Source organism: Micromys minutus (assembly GCF_963924665.1).
Source record: "Micromys minutus genome assembly, chromosome: 14".
In the NCBI taxonomy this organism is placed as follows: Eukaryota; Metazoa; Chordata; class Mammalia; order Rodentia; family Muridae; genus Micromys; species Micromys minutus.
Window position 1 is genome coordinate 13,728,616 of NC_137983.1, and position 16,616 is coordinate 13,745,231.

General features: G+C 46.7%; 1 protein-coding gene across 4 annotated transcripts in view; it reads left to right on the forward strand.

The window, feature by feature from the left end:
* Window positions 1-443: 443 nt before the first annotated feature.
* GALNT7 (polypeptide N-acetylgalactosaminyltransferase 7) overlaps window positions 444-16,616 on the forward strand; it is a gene marked incomplete at its 5' end in the record, with an annotated part of 116,455 nt that continues 100,282 nt past the window's right edge. For all 4 annotated transcript variants that reach the window (XM_080929029.1, XM_080929028.1, XM_080929030.1 and 1 more), the window contains one exon: window positions 444-569. In XM_080929029.1, the coding sequence (XP_080785155.1) occupies window positions 444-569 (126 nt within the window). The remainder of the gene's footprint in view (window positions 570-16,616) is intronic.

Sequence of the window (16,616 nt, forward strand, 5' to 3'; positions counted from 1 at the left end):
CGACCAGCCCTGGGGGAAAGTGTTAAGTTAGTTCCAAGGTTACTAGGGACTCTGGGGGGGGGGGGGTTCTCGAGGTCGCGGGTGGAGAGAGGGGGCACTGCGGAGCTAAAGCGGGCAGGTAGAGAGAAAGGAAGCCTGGAGAGCTACACTCCCCGGCCGGTCGGAGCTCTGCAGAGGCCGCCGGAGGGGAGGGGGGTGCGGCAGCGCAGCGCAGAGGCAGGCGCGGGGAGGGGGCGGAGGGGCAAGCCGGGGGAAGGTAAAGCCGAGGGGAGTTCCGGATCTGGAGCTGGAGAGGGCAGGCCGTGGGGAGGGCGGCGGGCGTAGTGATCCGGGAGGGGGAGAGAAGGAGGAGGAGGAGGAGGGCCGGGGGAGGGGGAAAGGAGGGAGGGGAGAGCGGTGGCGGCGGCTGCGCCGGGCTGTGTGTCTCTCGCCGCCGGAGGAAGATGAGGCTGAAGATCGGGTTCATCTTACGCAGTTTGCTGGTGGTGGGGAGCTTCCTGGGGCTCGTGGTCCTCTGGTCTTCCCTGTCCTCGCGGCCCGACGACCCGAGCCCACTGAGCAGGATGAGGGTGAGTGACCCGCCTGGCCCCCTCCGGCAGCGGCGACCTGCAACTTGTTTTGTTTGTGCGCGCGCGCGCGAGCGTGTTTGTGTGTGTGTGTGTGTGTGTGTGTGTGTGTGTGTGTGAGTGGCGGGAGCGAGGGGCGGCGGGGTCGTGGCCGCGTGGGCGCCGCAGCTCCGCAGGTGGCGCTGGCCCGGCGCCGGCCGATCGGGGGCGCCTAGCCCTACGGCGCGGGTACCCCTCGGTCGCTGCCGGCCCGCCCCCTGGCCGCCCCTTCCTCCCGCGCGTCCCCGCCCCGGCTTCAGCGCCGTCACCCGCGCTGCCGCTGCTGCTGCCGTTGCGGCGGCGGCGCGGCTAAAGCGGACAGTAACGCCGGGACTGCCGGGGCGGGATCGCGGGACAGAGTCGGCTCCCCCCGGAGCCGGGGCCGCTCGGTGTCCGACTCGGGGCTGTGACCCCCGCGCTAGCGGCGGGCGGGCGCGGGCTTGGTCCGAGCTGCGGCCTGTGGCGCGTGCAGGCCTGAAGGAGGCGAGATGCCGGCGCCGCCGCCGCGGTCCGGTGGAGCAGGCCCCGCGGTCCAGCCTCTCCTGAGGTCCCCGCCCAGTCCGGGTGCTCGCCGCGGGGGCGCCCCCAGCCCGCCCGCCTCGGGCTCCAGCCCACGGCGCCGCCTCCCCGTAACTCCCGTGGCCGGTTGCCGGGTGCGACGTGGAGCGAGGCCTCGCCCCGCACCCCCTGTCCCTTCGATTCCCGGACAGGGGGAGATACGCGTCCCCACCCGGATCGGCGTCCCCGCAGCCGGGAGCCGGGGATCCCCCCGGCCCTCCGCTTGCTCTCCCTCGTCCTGCCGATCCGGAGCGTGCTGCCCTCCTCCCGACCCTAGCCGGGCTGCTCCGGCCGAGGACCTAACTTGTGCCAGCTCCTGGCCGCCCCCCGCTGCCTGCTCCATCAGCCTGACGCCGAGAGGCGCGCTCCGCTGGGACGCATCCGTCTGCCGCCCTGGGCGCCGGCGGTAGCCCTGACAGTGCCTGGCTTTGGGGGTTTAGTCAGGCTGCTCCGAACTTTAGTTACCGGGATCCGGCCTCTGCGCTACAGTCACCCGGCAGTTGGCGGCGCGAACTGCTCCGCTCCCGTTTCCCCAGCTTGACCCCCAGCCCCCACCCCCAGCACGGTAAACCGTTACACCTCCCTCGAGTTCCCCATCCTCCGAGCCTCCCAAACCCGCGGGCTCGAGTCCAGGTTAGACTCAGAAGGCACTAGGAGTTCCGGACCCAGAACTGAGCAGCCGTGGGAGGACTCTCTTAAGAAAGTGCCTTTTGCAAATAAAAAATCAGCGTTGCATCTCCATGATCTACTTTATTAACTTTACTTTTAGAAAGTTAGCGTCAGGAAGTTGAGGGGGAAAGCTTGTGAGACCTTCCAAGAGTAAGGCTTCTAGAGGAGGTTCCCATTTATCATTTGTTGGTTATGACCCAACTTAATCTGTAAATTGCAGTAGTTAAGGCTGGCTTTACGGAAGTGGAGTCCCACCCAAGTCGTCTAAATTGATGAAACAATTTTTCCTTTTCACTGTGTTTGGGGTGAATTTTTGAAATATTTTTGCTCTCAAACTGATTTGATGAGATAAATATTGAAATTCGTTTTCCCAAGTCACCAAATGCTCTTTTATATAAAAGCATTATATGATGCTGGAAATCCTAAGCCCCATTTTTCTGAGAAGGAAATTGAAAACCTGCCAAAACTGGTTATGTTTAAAATGTCCTGTAGTTCTGATCCTTTTGAAGCCAGGATTGGACCCAGCAAAGTGGAGCCTACCTGTAATCCCAGCATTTGGGAAGTTGAAGAGGGTCATGTTTAAGTTCAGGGACAGTTAGGGCTTTATGAGACTCTAGTCTTGAAAAACCTGGAAAAAGAAGTGGGGGTGCAACATAGCATCTTTCTAGGTAGTTTATTAGTATTGACATATAATGAGCTATAGTGACCACCTTGATGTCTATGAAGTGAGCATAGCTTAATATTTTTGTCCAATTTATTTCATAAGTTTGGTATAACTTGTCGTTTCTTTAATTTGCCCAAGATAGACAAAGATTTTTTCAAGATTTACCAGCACAGTTTTAAAGAGAATACTTAGGTATCAGGAGACATTAATAACTTATGAGCAAAGAGTAAACTGAAGCAATTTAAGGTGTCAGATGTCACAAGTGTTCATCATACTATTTCTTCCCTCTGATAAAAGGGAACCTCACCCAGTGTGTGTGTGTGTGTGTGTGTGTGTGTGTGTGTGTGTGTGTGTGTGTGTGTGTTAGGGAAGATTCAGATGCTGAGGCCCCGAGTTCTGGGTTTTTCCCTCTACCTTGTGGTGCTTCTCCGATGTGGCTGCAGATCTTTTATGACAACCTGCTTCTCTTTCCTGGATGTGGGTCTGTATGTATGTGGTCTCCTTTTGATCCCCCAGAAGACCCGAGCTAGACCAGAACAATCTACTGTACCAGATGAAAGTTCTGCCTCTTCTTCCACCAGATAAGCCTGTGGCTCTGTCCAGCCAGGGCCACTTCTGTCTTGAACTGTTGTTATTACTGGAACTAAACAGTAGTTGGAAGATGTCTTTGCTCTAATTTTGTACAGCAGTGAGGTGAAGTCAAAATTCCCTCTTCTGAGCCTCTTGGTATTTCTCTGAGGTGACTGGTATTTTAAATGACCTTACCATTTCAATCTGACTTTGTTTTTGTTTTGAGAAAGGATTTCTTGTAGCTCAGGCTGGCCTTGAACTCTGTGTGTAGCTGAAGATGACCTTGAACTTCTGATCCTTCTCCCTCTACCTCGTGAGTGCAGGGATTACAGTCATGGGTCATTATGCTGGATGTGTGGTGTGCCAGGGAATCTTTTACATGTTTAGCAAGCATGTTGTCAATGGACCTATGTCCACAACTCTATTATATGATCAGCTTTGCTGATTTGTGAATGGCTGCTGCACACTAGGTATGGTGCTATTTAAGGAAATACTTCTTGCTTTGGTTTCATGTGTCTTGCAACCTGGTGAGAAAAATACATGTTATCAAGCCTTCACAAATATACAAATAAAATTGTGCTATGAAAGAAACACATGACTACACTTGTGTTCTGAAGGAAAAACCTCAGGAGGTAAGAAAATGGAGAGGTTTGAGTATGCAAGTCTCATTTGAATAGCTGACTTTTGAGCTGAAATCTAAAGGTTTGAACAAGAGTAGTTGTTGAACTGGGTGTGGGATGGGGAAGTCCTGAAAGAAGCAGCAGGTGCAAAGGTTCTGAGACCTGAAGTAGCAAGAATAAGGTGAGAAAGGTCAATATATGGAAACAGAGAGTGTCATAGGGTTTTACTGCTGTGAAGAGACACCATGACCAAGACAACATTTAATTGGGGCCGGCTTACAGGTTCAGAGGTTTAGTCTGTTACCAAGGTGGGAGCATGGCAGCATGTAGGCAGACTGATGCAGGAGGATCATCTAAAGGTCTCTAGGAAAAGACTGACTTCCAGGTGGCTAGGATGAGGGTCTTAAAGCCTGCACCCATAATGACACCCTTCCTCCAACAAGGCCATACCTGAATAGTGCTGCTCCTTGGACCAAGCATATTCAAACCACCACAGAGTGCTACTAAGTAGAACAGGCTAGGTCTTGTAGACCACGCTAAGAGTTTACATCTTAAGTGTAGGAAGCCACTGAAGGCTATAAGCATGAAAGACATGCTTCAGAAAGATCCCTGCAAGGAAGTATGCATACGTTGGTTTGTAGAGCAGATGACAGGAGTCCCATAGGAGTAATTTGGGTCACACATGGCACTGGTCAGATGATTTTAAGATGATGTGGGTGGTGCCATCTCTGGGCTGGTAGACCTGGATTCTATAATAAAGCAGGCTGAGCAAGCCAGGGGAAGTAAGCCAGTAAGTGACATCCCTCCATGGCCTTTGCATCAGCTCCTGCTTCCTGACCTGCTTGAGTTCCAGTCCTGACTTCCTTTGGTGATGAACAGCGATATGGAAGTGTAAGCTGAATAAACCCTTTCCTCCTTCCTCCCCAACTTCTTGGTTATCATATTTGTACAGGAATAGAAACCCTGACTAAGACCCCTCCCCCCAAATTGCTGTATGCGTTGGTTCTGTGGGACAGTTCTCTACTGAGTGGTCTTAGTCAGGCGGGGTAGCACCCTGCTTTCAGATGTTCCTTCCTCTCCCACTTAGTCGGGCTTTATAGAGGCTGCTCATAGGATAGCAAGTACAAGCCCATGTTCTCTTAATCTGGCAAAAAAAGGAACTAAAGCAACAAAGCTGTTCATTAATCCAGTAGCTGTATAAGCAGACAACAGGAGGGCATCTCAAGGAACTGTGTCCTACTTTGTTTCCCGTTGTGTTTCAGCTTACGCTTGATACACTTTATGTAGTCCATTCTTGAAGGAAGTCAAAGCAAGACCCTGGAGATAGGACCTGAAGTAGAATGCTAGAGAAAGACTCTGTACCGGCTTGCTCTAGGGCTCACTGTAGTCGGCTGACTTACTTATGCCTCCTAGGATGAGGAGCCCCCCTGCTCACAGCGGACTGGCACTCCCACGCCACGCTAATCAGTAATCTAGAAAACACCCCATAAACTTTCCTGCAGGTCAGCCTGATGGAGGCATTTTTCTCAGTTGAGGTTCAAGTCGACAAACAAAAAAACGAAGCAGCACGAACTGGTTTTGTGTAACAGCTGCTGGGGAAGGCTTACACATTGCTGTTTGTGGGGTGCGTACTTTTCAGTAAAGAAGGAATGAGAACAGTTGGACAGCGGTTGGATTTGGATCCCTTCTTGGTCTGGGAGGCCAGCCATGTGGAATGGGAGATAAGAGTGGGGTAGGGGTGTATCTCTGTATACACGGCAGCATGTTGGGGGCTGTGGTGACCTGGAGAAACAGAAAGGAGTGCATCGGCAATGGAAAGCAAATTGTCAGTTGGTGCCTCTAGTGAATAACTGTTTGCAAATTCTAACTTAGTAGTTAGCCATACAGGACAGTAATCAGTTGGTCAGCAGAATGTGACTAGCTGAGTGCGGGGAAATATGATCATTCAGCTTCAGGGTAGATAACTGTCTTTGCTCATATTTTGAATGCTAATTCTTACACCCGGAGAGTGAATGTGTAATCTGACAAAAGTAGCAAAATAAAGAATCTCGGTTTCTAGTGTGCACTTGACAAAAGCCATATATACATATGTGTGTATATACTATATTAATATATATTAAATATATGTATATATAATACATAATATTAATATATATTAAATATATATTACATATATTAAATATATGTATATATAATATATAATATTAATATATATTAAATATATATTACATATATTAAATATATGTATATATAATATATAACATTAATATATATTAAATATATATTACATATATTAAATATATATATATTACAAAGGGGAAAAGTAAAAAAGTGGAATGCCTGCTAATGTTGACAGATAATTTTAGGAGGAATCTGGAGCCATTGCTTTTGTAATAAGTGGGGATAGGAGTATGAAGGGCATCCACTGAGATGTCCATGTATTATATTCTGGGACTGTGAATTGAGTCAGGGACACATGAGCAAGGATAGAAATGGGAAGTTTATTGGGAAGACAAAGAAGAGCCAATCCTGGAGACTGGGATGGGCTGAGGGGCTGGGTCAGCTCAGAAGTTCTGCCGGTTGCCTTCTCTGCACGGCACACACCTTCTCCTAAGCCTGTGTGTTATGGGCTTTCCTCCCAGAGGCTGCCTGTTGCCCTGTAGCTCAGGTGGGGAAGAGCTTCCAGTTTTTCTCTGCCAACTGGTTTTTCCCATATGTCAGGTTTAATACCTCTCTGTCCATACCCCTCATCTCTTGCTACAATATAATAAACATGACACCCATCCTGCAGTCGTTTCCTACAACTGAGCGTTTGTTAAACCTTACCCATTGCTGTAGGAGTTGGAGATGGTCTGTAACAGAGACGGTAGTAAGCTGTGCCAGAGTCAGGACCTGTTAAAGGCTGGTCCTGATGGTTACATAGGAATAAATTGTGCTTGTGTGCATATGTAAGAGAAACGCATGCATACACACACACACACACACACACACACACACACACACACACACACACACACACATGGGGGAGCATCTAGGCCTTTTAACATCTCCTTACCTCGTGACTTCCATTTGTTCAAAATAATGTATTGAATTGGGTCCTTTATGTGCACCCCTGGGCTGTACTACGGAGCTGTAGAAATGTCAAGGATGTCAGGCCTTTACTGAGAGAGAAGAGCAGCCACAAAAGGGAGAGCTTTCAGGAGCTGTACTAGGTCAGGTGAAAGTGGAGAGGGAAAACAAAACGAATGGCGTTTCGACAGCTGCAGAATGTCAGGGACTAGGTCAGGTAGAAAGAACGTTCTAGACTAAAGGAGTACAGTAAGAAAAGTGTGTAATCTTTCGCTGTCGAGGAGTGGTGGACTATGAATGGAAGAGAGCTCTGACCACACTTTGCAGGGAACTGAATGAAGGGCTATGGAACTGGGCGGGGTTTTATTGATTTAACATTTAACAAGGCCTTTTAAAGGCCTTGGAAGTGAGATTGAAGAGATGGTGACATTTACATATCAACTTTTACTCTATGAATATTTCAAATATTTACTAAACATCTACTAAATGCTTTCTATTGCCCGGGGCATTGGCTGCGGTATATACAGAAGCCGAAACAACTGTGGCTAACATGCGTTGGATTCGTCCTATGGACCAGGCATGGATATTCTCTCTGCTGTGTTAATTGTGACAACCTTTGAATGCCAGTGTGATCTAACCCAGCTCATGCAGACCAAGCTGCTGCAGGGAACCCTTTATTCAGACACGACTTAGCAAGCAGTAGCGTCTACTCCCAAGAGTTCAGCCTTGAGAGTCAGGATCTCTGTCTTTTCACCACTGACAGAATACCTAAGCTAAACAAGGAAGAGGGGTGGGTTTTGGTCCACAGTGTCAGTGCTTGCAGTGTCCTGGGAGGGAACACACATGGAGGAGACTAGCTCACACTGCCACACTGCCGTCAAGGAAGCAGAGGGTGGATGGCAGTATAGGGTCAGGCTGGTCCTGAGGGCGTGACCCACTCCCCTGCTTCCCTAGGTCCTACATCCTACCTCTTCTCTCCCCAGTTACTGTCATCACATTGTGTGTTTGACCCTCAGGTTCATCCAGCCTCCCCAGTTGCTCATTTGCTCTGTCGTTAGCCAAGCCCTTGATACGAGGGAACCTGTGGGGACCCTGTACCTCCAAACATAAGTACTTAATCCTTCACCTTTGATTTTAACACGCTCAGATGGTGTGTAGAAAGGGCGGTCTGCAAAAGAGAGCAGGACAGTTTCAGACAGACGCAGTGCGGTGCCGGGTCGTGTGAAGGAACGCAGAGGGGATACCTTGGGATGGATGGATGTTCGGGAAGAAGAGGGAGCTGGAGCCTGAGGAGTGACTTTAAGCCTGCCTTGTGAATCTGAAGCAAGTGTGTTCCAGGTAGAGGGGACGGGAAGTGCGGAATCCTCCAGTTGGAAGTGATGCTGGAGGGTTTTGAGAACTAGAGAAGTCGGTGCGGCTGGAGTGTCTCCCTGTGTAGGATAGAACTTGATGGACTCAGATGTTGTCAGAGTACTTGCCTGCAGTGTGGGTCAGGTCCAGTGCTCTGTTATTAAAGTGATCGTTCCTATTCTTTGTCCTTCTGACATCATTCCCCTTTCCCTTTCAAGTGTCCTGGGTTGCAGGATAAACAGATGACTATTTCAGTTACTAGCTGTGGGTTTTATATAAATAGAACGCCACACACACCCTTGCCACAGATTTGCCTGCCAGATGTAAGCAGCTGCAGCGGCTGAGATAAGACCTATATTAGTCGACCCCAGTAGGGCGTGTGGGATCTCAGACAAACAGCTTCTAGATGAACTGGAGCTGGGTGTCAGCACAGTGCTTGTTTTAAAAGGGGACGAGTTGGCTATACTGACAAGGGCCGGAATGAAGTGTGTAAAAACATGAAAGACCATGGCCAGTCCTGGAGACCCTACAGAAATGAGCCTTGAGAGATGGAACCATAAGTATGATTAGAGCAGGCTAAATGCCTGTAGGAGATTATTGTCTTCAGGTTAGGATGAGGCTCACCTAGGAGAGGGGGACAGAGACTGAAAACAAGGTGACATTACAGGAGTGGAACTGCTCGAGGGGAGGACGAGTGCCTGATGTGATGGAAAGAGGGTGCTGGTGACTTTAAGACCACAGCCACGGAGTGCTCTTATGGAAGCGCGGAAAAGATAACTCAAGGGCCATCCGCAGACTCACAAGCCTCAGTATTGACACAGGCTGGGTCAGGAAAACATGGCAGTGGCCGTGGAGACGCTGCCTTCCCACTTAAGCATCCTGTAGTGGTTCTGCCAAGAGAGAGAGAGGGGCTGTGTAACATCTTCAGCAAATCTCAGTAAATAGTGAGACTTGAAAACTGGCTCACATGAAGAAGCTGAAGTGGTAAGAAGTTCATTCTGGGAAATACATAGAGGAGCTGGAGTATTATTAGAAAGCTTTTACTTACAGTCTTAGAGGAACACAATGGTTGTATCCAATAAGATGTCTATCTCCCCCTGCATACTATAGTATGGGGATAGCCCTGCATGCATATTCTAAGTTTATGTACAGTTTATAGTTGTGACAATGTGGTGATTCATAGACTAAATATTATGACAATACATTAGACTTTTTGTGCTTTTCACTCAGAACCCCTATGACTTATAAAGTTGCCTAAAAAGTCACTTTAATTTCTAAGTTAGAAGAGAAATTTGATGCCAAAACTATCAGACCAATTGTTCGTGTCTCATACGGCCGTTCAGCTGATGTACATGTGAAGGCGGGAAGCAGGATAGGAAAATTGGGCAGATTTCAGCCGTCTGGTTTGGGGGGGTGAGAGGAATTATAGCGTAGCATTCCGGTTTTCAAGGCGAGATTTACCGTTATTCTAATTTAGACCTGTGAGCTTTGACAGCAGCAGACAGCTTGAACAGCAGCTACCCAGGGCTTTCTAAGTCCTCTAGAAGAATGACGAACTAACTTGCAGTTACTTCATTTGCTAAGCATCCTGATTTTTCAAACTGAGAAACGTTCTTCTTCCTGCCCCATTATACATTCCCCTCGAGCTCCCCAGCCTTCGAAGTGCTTCGGAGCATCACCCGGAGAAGCATTTGACATGCCACCAGGGAAACCTGCTTCAGTTCACTGAATACGAGAACCAGCATACTGAGACTGGAGGGAAAAAAATTAACTCTGCATTATCTAATTAGGTTTATGGGATTGCTGCAGAGTAGCCCTGCTTCTCAAATCTAGAAGGCACAATTAACTGCAGTACTATATCAATACCAACTAGTCTGCTAATAGGCTCCTAAGCAAAGCAATTGGAATTTGTTATTACCGAGATTTTTTTTTTAACTGGTGAATTAAAATTAAATTATACACTACCGGGAACCTTTCTGCAAGAGAATAGATGATGCTCTAATCATTTTTTTCACCTTTTAATTTTTATTGATTCTTTGGGTCTCAGGATACATTTAGCCTCAAGAGGTATGGTACTCTTTTCAATAGCAAGCTTACATACTTAATAATTTTTTGGCTTAGTTTTAATTTTAGCATCTGTAAATTTTTTAAGGTTTTGTGTGTGTGTGTGTGTGTGTGTGTGTGTGTGTGTGTGTGCAGGAATGTATTTCTGTGCATGTGTGTGTACCTAGTACCCTAGAAGCCAGAAGAAGGCAGCAGATCCTCTGGAACTGGAGTTGCAGGTGGCTACTGAGCAATCTCTCTAGACCCCCAATTGTGTTGCTTTTATGAAATGGTTTATAGTATGCTGTAGTGTTTACATGCTTACACTCTGTGTCTGTGCCTTACGTGAGAGCTTGGTATTAAGCAGTTGTTCACAGGGAAACTGTGATGGTTTTGTCAACTGGATTAGATTGACATATGGGTTTGTCTGCCAGGTATTAACTTAGGTGTCTCAATCAGCAATTCTTAACCTGTAGGTCTCGATTCCCACAGGGATCCCATATCAGATATCCCATATATCAGATATTTATTTGTATTATGATTTATAACACTAACAAAATTAGTGAGGAAGTAGCAATGAGATATATGGTTGGGAGTCACTACAGTATTAGGAACTGTATTTAAGAATCACAGCATTAGAAAGGTTGAGAAACACTGGTCTTAATTGATATGGGAAGGACCCAGCCTTAAAGTGGGCCACCTCATCCCTGGGGTTTGTTTCCTGGTTTGTGTGAGAGCGGAGAGAACCAGCTATGCAGTTGGCATTCATCCATTCATTTGCTCTGCTCCTGACAGGCTATGATGAGCCTCACTGTTTTAAGTTCCTGTTGCCTGGATCTCTCTACTATCAGGGACTGTGCCCTGGAATTGTGAGCTAAAATTAGCCTGTCCTCCCTCGGGTGCCGCTACCAATGCGGTATCTTTATACTTAGCTGAGCATTTCAATCCTGATATATTAGTTTAAAAGGCTAAGTAAGTAACTTTTTTTTTAAAGCACAGACTAGTAAGACGCAGTTACATGTTATAAAAATAGTCCTAAGACCTGTGCTTGGAGTCCTGAAAAATCTTGGCCCAACATTATTTATTGTTACATTCTACATTTTAGAAAATCCTATTGAGTTTGAGGTACATATTCCACATACATTTCAAGAACGTTTTCCTGTTGATATATGTGTGAGTCATACTGCGCATGCACAGACACAGGTATATGTGAGCGCCCTAGTAGACCTAAGAGAACATCAGATCCCTGAAGCTAGAGCTATGGGCAGTTGTGAACCATCCAGACTGGGTAGTTAGAATTAAATTTCAGTCCTTGTGAAAAAGCAGTGAGTGCTCTTAATTGGTGAGTCATCTCTCCAGCCCCTCATGTACGTGTATATTGGGATCTAGTGTCTGGCAAACAGTACAGCCATTGACCTCTGAAGTGGCTCAGTCAGCTGTGTGCATTTGCAGCTGCCTGTGAGAATGTTCAGGCACAGGACCTGACAAGAGAGAACCCCAAATGCATCCTAGTTCTTTTAGGTTTGTAGTTTGTAATGGGTTACGCCAACATTTTACAACCTGGTGAGGTTAAGTCAGTTAAGTTGTGTTTCTTTACCGCTGCCATGAAAAACGGCATCTGTGAGTGGATATTCCTTTCTCCTAGAAAGATGTACCCCAGAATATATTATACTGTACTGCATGATTTTTGTTAACAGAAGACTGTTCACATAGAAAAGGTACACTTTGTGCGGCCATTTAAAAACTTGTCTGAGATATATCTTGCTTTGGACTTTTGTTCGTTTTCAGACAGGCTCTTCTGTATCTCATACTTGTCTGAACGCTGACGATGGTCTTGAATGCTGGTCCTCTGGCCTATAACTGAGGGCTGAGCTTACAGACATGCCATCACACCTGGTTTATATAGCACTGGGGATGGAACCCAGCTTGGCTTTGTGCATACTGGGTAATCACTGTACCAATTTAGCCCAGCCCAGCCCCAGCCCCAGCCCAGCCCCAGCCCAGCCCCAGCCCCAGCCCCAGCCCCAGCCCCAGCCCCAGGCCCAGCCCAGCCCCAGCCCCAGCCCCAGCCCCAGGCCCAGCCCAGCCCCAGCCCCAGCCCCAGCCCCAGGCCCAGCCCAGCCCCAGCCCCAGCCCCAGTCCCTGGAGACAGGCTTTCTTGTGCTGATTTGCAATGGCTGAACTACCTCTGCAATTCTTTTCCTGTGGCAAACTCAGCATTTTGCCATACAACTTTTGTTAGATAATTTGATTATTATGCTTCTTAAAATTCGACTAATCCTTCAGAATTAATCTTTTAATCTCTAATGCAGCAAGGTAAGCTGTGTAAGTCTTAGCGCGCGTTTTCTCTACAATCTTGTTTGAAAGCTTTTACATCTTTTCTTTTGAAAGAAGTCATTTAAAACCCCCTGTTCCAGCATCCACTAATTCTTGCTAGGATGATTTAAAATGAATAAAAAGTCCATTAGGTTTTTGGCAAATATGTTCTCAATTATGATGTAGAAAAAAATGACTGCAGAGTGCTCTTCAGAGTAACGAACTGGAAATGACTCTATACATCACGAGTTTTCTACTGTGATGGATGTTTCGGTTTTTTAAACTAAAAGATCACCAAGACTGGGCCTTGGGTGAGCTGAAATTTTATCTTAGCAGTTAAGCACTGGATTGCTAGAGCAAGGGCACTCGGATGTGTCGTGTAATTAATTAAGCTTCCTTGTATGATGGCCTCAGAGCAAAGTCTAAGGCCAGTATCTGTCTGAGAAGGTTGGAGGGAGACCTTTCTATTGTAGCTGGCAATTTATTACATCTGCCTACAGTCCATACAAATGATAGTGGTAGTGGGGGAAAAAACATGTTTAGCAAATAGCTTTCTAAAGTCCTCTCTTCTAAAAGTGGATGTTTTTAAAAATATTTGTATTTTAAGGAAATACATTCTTTGTGAATTGATAACTTCTCTTCTTCTTGTAGCCAATATTCCAACTCAAAGCATAGCACACGTAACATTTGTATCTTAAGATAAATGCAGGGTCCATGAAAGCAGAGTACAGTTTGGAAGGGCAGCATCACTCTGCAGAGGAAAAATTACTACAGCCTTTCACAAACCTTGATTCACCAAGGATGAAGTGTCAGGCTTGTATATCCATATGCCATGTGGTTATTCTCGGGTTGCTTTTTTCCAGTGTTATACTTGAAAATTGGAAGAGATTTCTATAAACACAGGTTCATTTTGTTTTCCATTAATTACTAGCACAGAAACAATGCAAGCTATTCCCCTGACTCCGCTGCAGAAAATCCCAGCCCGAGTCTAATGAATAGATTCACTGTAGTACAATCATGGTTCATAAGAGACGGTTATATTATCCTTGACTTCTATTCCATTAACTGGTTACGCTAAGCAAAAAGTGAATGTTCACAATCTTCCTTATAGGGCTGGGAGTGCACTGTTCAGCCATGAGGGTCCATGTTTGAATCCCCAGATCCCTGGAAAGCCGAGGGTGATACAGCCCAAGTCATTTCCTAATCCCCGTTCTCTTCGGGTGAGATGGCAAATCGGTAGAAGCCCTCCAGAGCATGAGCCAGCCAGCAGGAGACTGTCTCAAACCAGGTGGAAGGCAAGGAGTGACATCTCATTGTCCTGACCTCCATGTGCACTCCATTTGATGCGTGCACTGAGACAGGCTCTCCCTCTCTTTCCCTCCTCCACCTACACGTGAGAGTGTGCACACACATGCATATGTGCAAACACACACACACACACCTTGTATATGTATATTGGCAGTGATCACATTCTAAAGATCAAGCAAATGGCTTGAATCCTCATTTACACGCACTTTTAGCTTGTACAACTGGCACTTGTATTTAAAATATGTCTCGTGCAGGTTAAAAGACCTGATAAAATACAGAAAGATCGAAGGTAGTTTTTATAAATAGTGATAAGGCATAAATCCTTTTTTGAGATACAGTAAAGATAATATGTATTTATTTCGGTGCAGTTTTTGTTTTCGAATGGATTGAAATTTCTTCCCTGTTGGTCCCTCAGTATTCATGAAAAGAACTGCCATTTGGTTAGGGAGTTCTTTGTTTCCTTCCTCTGATAGAAGGTTTGAGTCTCTGACTATGAGGCCTGCCCTTGAGTAGCTGGCCAGTTTCTTTGGGTCGGTGAGAAGGTTCTTTCCAGGGCCAGCGTGTAGTGGAGGTGTGCAGTGGATGAGGCAGAGCATCCAGACCTGCCATCGGGCACCGTGTGCCTGAGTCTGGAGCCGCCTAGCTTGTTGACAATTGCCAAACACGGACATGGAGAAGTACATTTTTCTGAATATATCCAGTTCTGTCTCTCTGTCTGTCTCTGTCTCTCTGTCTCTCTCTCTCCCTGATTCTTTTTAATTAAAGACAACTGAGTTTTATAACTCTGCTCATGAACCAGTGCTAATGAGAGAATGCAATTTCATTTCTAAAATTGAAGATAATGAACCTTTTAAAGTTTTGCTGTATGTAATCTTCCCATTCCCAACTCATTGTACTGCTTGCACATGCCTCACTTAAAACACACACACACACACACACACACACACACACACACACCAGTGGTTTTCAGAGGCCTCTTCATCCTGTAGAACGCACAGTTGTGTGAAGAATGGAGTCCAGCACTGACTGTGAATCAGGAAAAGGTCGGAGGTGAATTTTTTTTTTTCTTACATAGATCCTTTTTGTCAAAGAACTGTGGCTTTTCCTGGGTTGACAAGGATATAATTTTAAACTGCTTCACATATGCAGCAATGAAAATCAAATCAAATTTAAATTTCTAAGTAGACTGTCTTCCTGATAATATCCTTTAAAACTGATTTAGGACAGTAGTGCTTGAACTTTGAAGTCTTGGCATTCTGGAAGCTGAGCATTGCTGTTGAATTGGCTTCTCTCCTCCTGCCAGCCTCCCCTCCCCCGCCCCGTCAGCTCTCTAAGCATAGGTTCACTTGCCACGGTTTTCCTTAGTAACTGTATCTTAAAGAGTACAGAATCAAATACAGTGTCTTATCACTTCAAGTTCCTGATTCACTCCTCTACTGTTTACCAGTTTAGAATTCTATCAGAGCCAGATTTTTTCCAGACCCATGAGTCCGTCCTGATATTCAGTCTTTCTTTAGGATATACACACAGAAAATACAAACCAAACCAAAACTGTGCCACATTAGTTTGAGGTGAAGCAAAGCACAAGAGAATTGTGCTTGAAAAGGGAGCAGCATCAAGCATTACTGCCTGGTCTTTAATTTCTTAACAATACCATCTGTAGGCATGTTTAGATTCTCCATGTTTTATTCTCACACTTTATCCTTGCAGGGATGCGTGTTTAGGTAGGAGAAACGGCATGCCCCACATCCCTTGGGCCTTATAGTAATGGGATTGGAATTTCAAAGCAGATTCCACTTTATTGGGAAGGATTCAGGACCACCAAGTAACACATCCTGAACCATTTTCTATGAGTCAGCATCTGTCAGAATGTTAGCATGTGCTACCTTCTTTAAAAGGGAGCTCTTGAGCCAGTGAGGCTTAAAAATGCTGCCCCATGAGATTCACAGTGCACATTGTGTGTTAGCAGATGTGGAGAGTCCTATGAAAAAGGATCTTCGGGCCTCGAGCTCAGCTGACCCAGCCTATCCAGTCTTTGCAGAATAGTTTGTTTTCATTAAAGAAGTTAATGTCTCCTGGAAAGGTATTTTCCTGATACCCGAGCTAGTTGGCAAGTCACCTGGTGATGTGTGGACAAATGGACTCTCGAGCAGGACAGTCTGTCCTCACTGGCTGATGAATTACGTGTCTATACCTATGTATGCCATTCACCATCTAACTGGAGTCGTACCATCCTTCTCAGTCCGTTCAGGGGCTTCCTCTTTCCTAAGGCTCTCCCTGTATATAGTGTGTGATTCAGAAGGGCTCGCCATGTGGCCCTTGACGGTGTCCACCTGTAATGCTGTTAGCATTGCCTGTTTCCAGACATATTCCTGTGCTCCTGGTGGGCAGACAGGTACTCTTGGTAAGCTGCCCTCCTGGTCCTAGCAGACTAGTCCCTAGCAGATGGCACTTCAACCCTGGCTAGTGGCTTTCATCACTCTCTCCTTGGTCATAAGTCCTCAGAGACTTTCTTACCTTTTATTTATTTATTTTATCTGTTTATTCATTTGTTTGGTCATTCATTTATTGTGTGTATGTGTACTGTCTGTCTGTCTGCCTGCCTGCCTGTCTGTCTGCCTATCTGTCTGTCTGTCTGCCTGCCTGCCTGTCTGTCTGCCTGCCTGCCTGTCTGTCTGCCTATCTGTCTGCCTGCCTGCCTGCCTGCCTGTCTGTCTGCCTGCCTGCCTGTCTGTCTGCCTGTCTGCCTACCTGTCTGTCTGCCTGTCTGGCTGTCTGCCTGCCTGCCTGCCTGCCTGTCTGGCTGTCTGCCTGTCTGTCTGCCTATCTGTCTGTCTGTCTGCC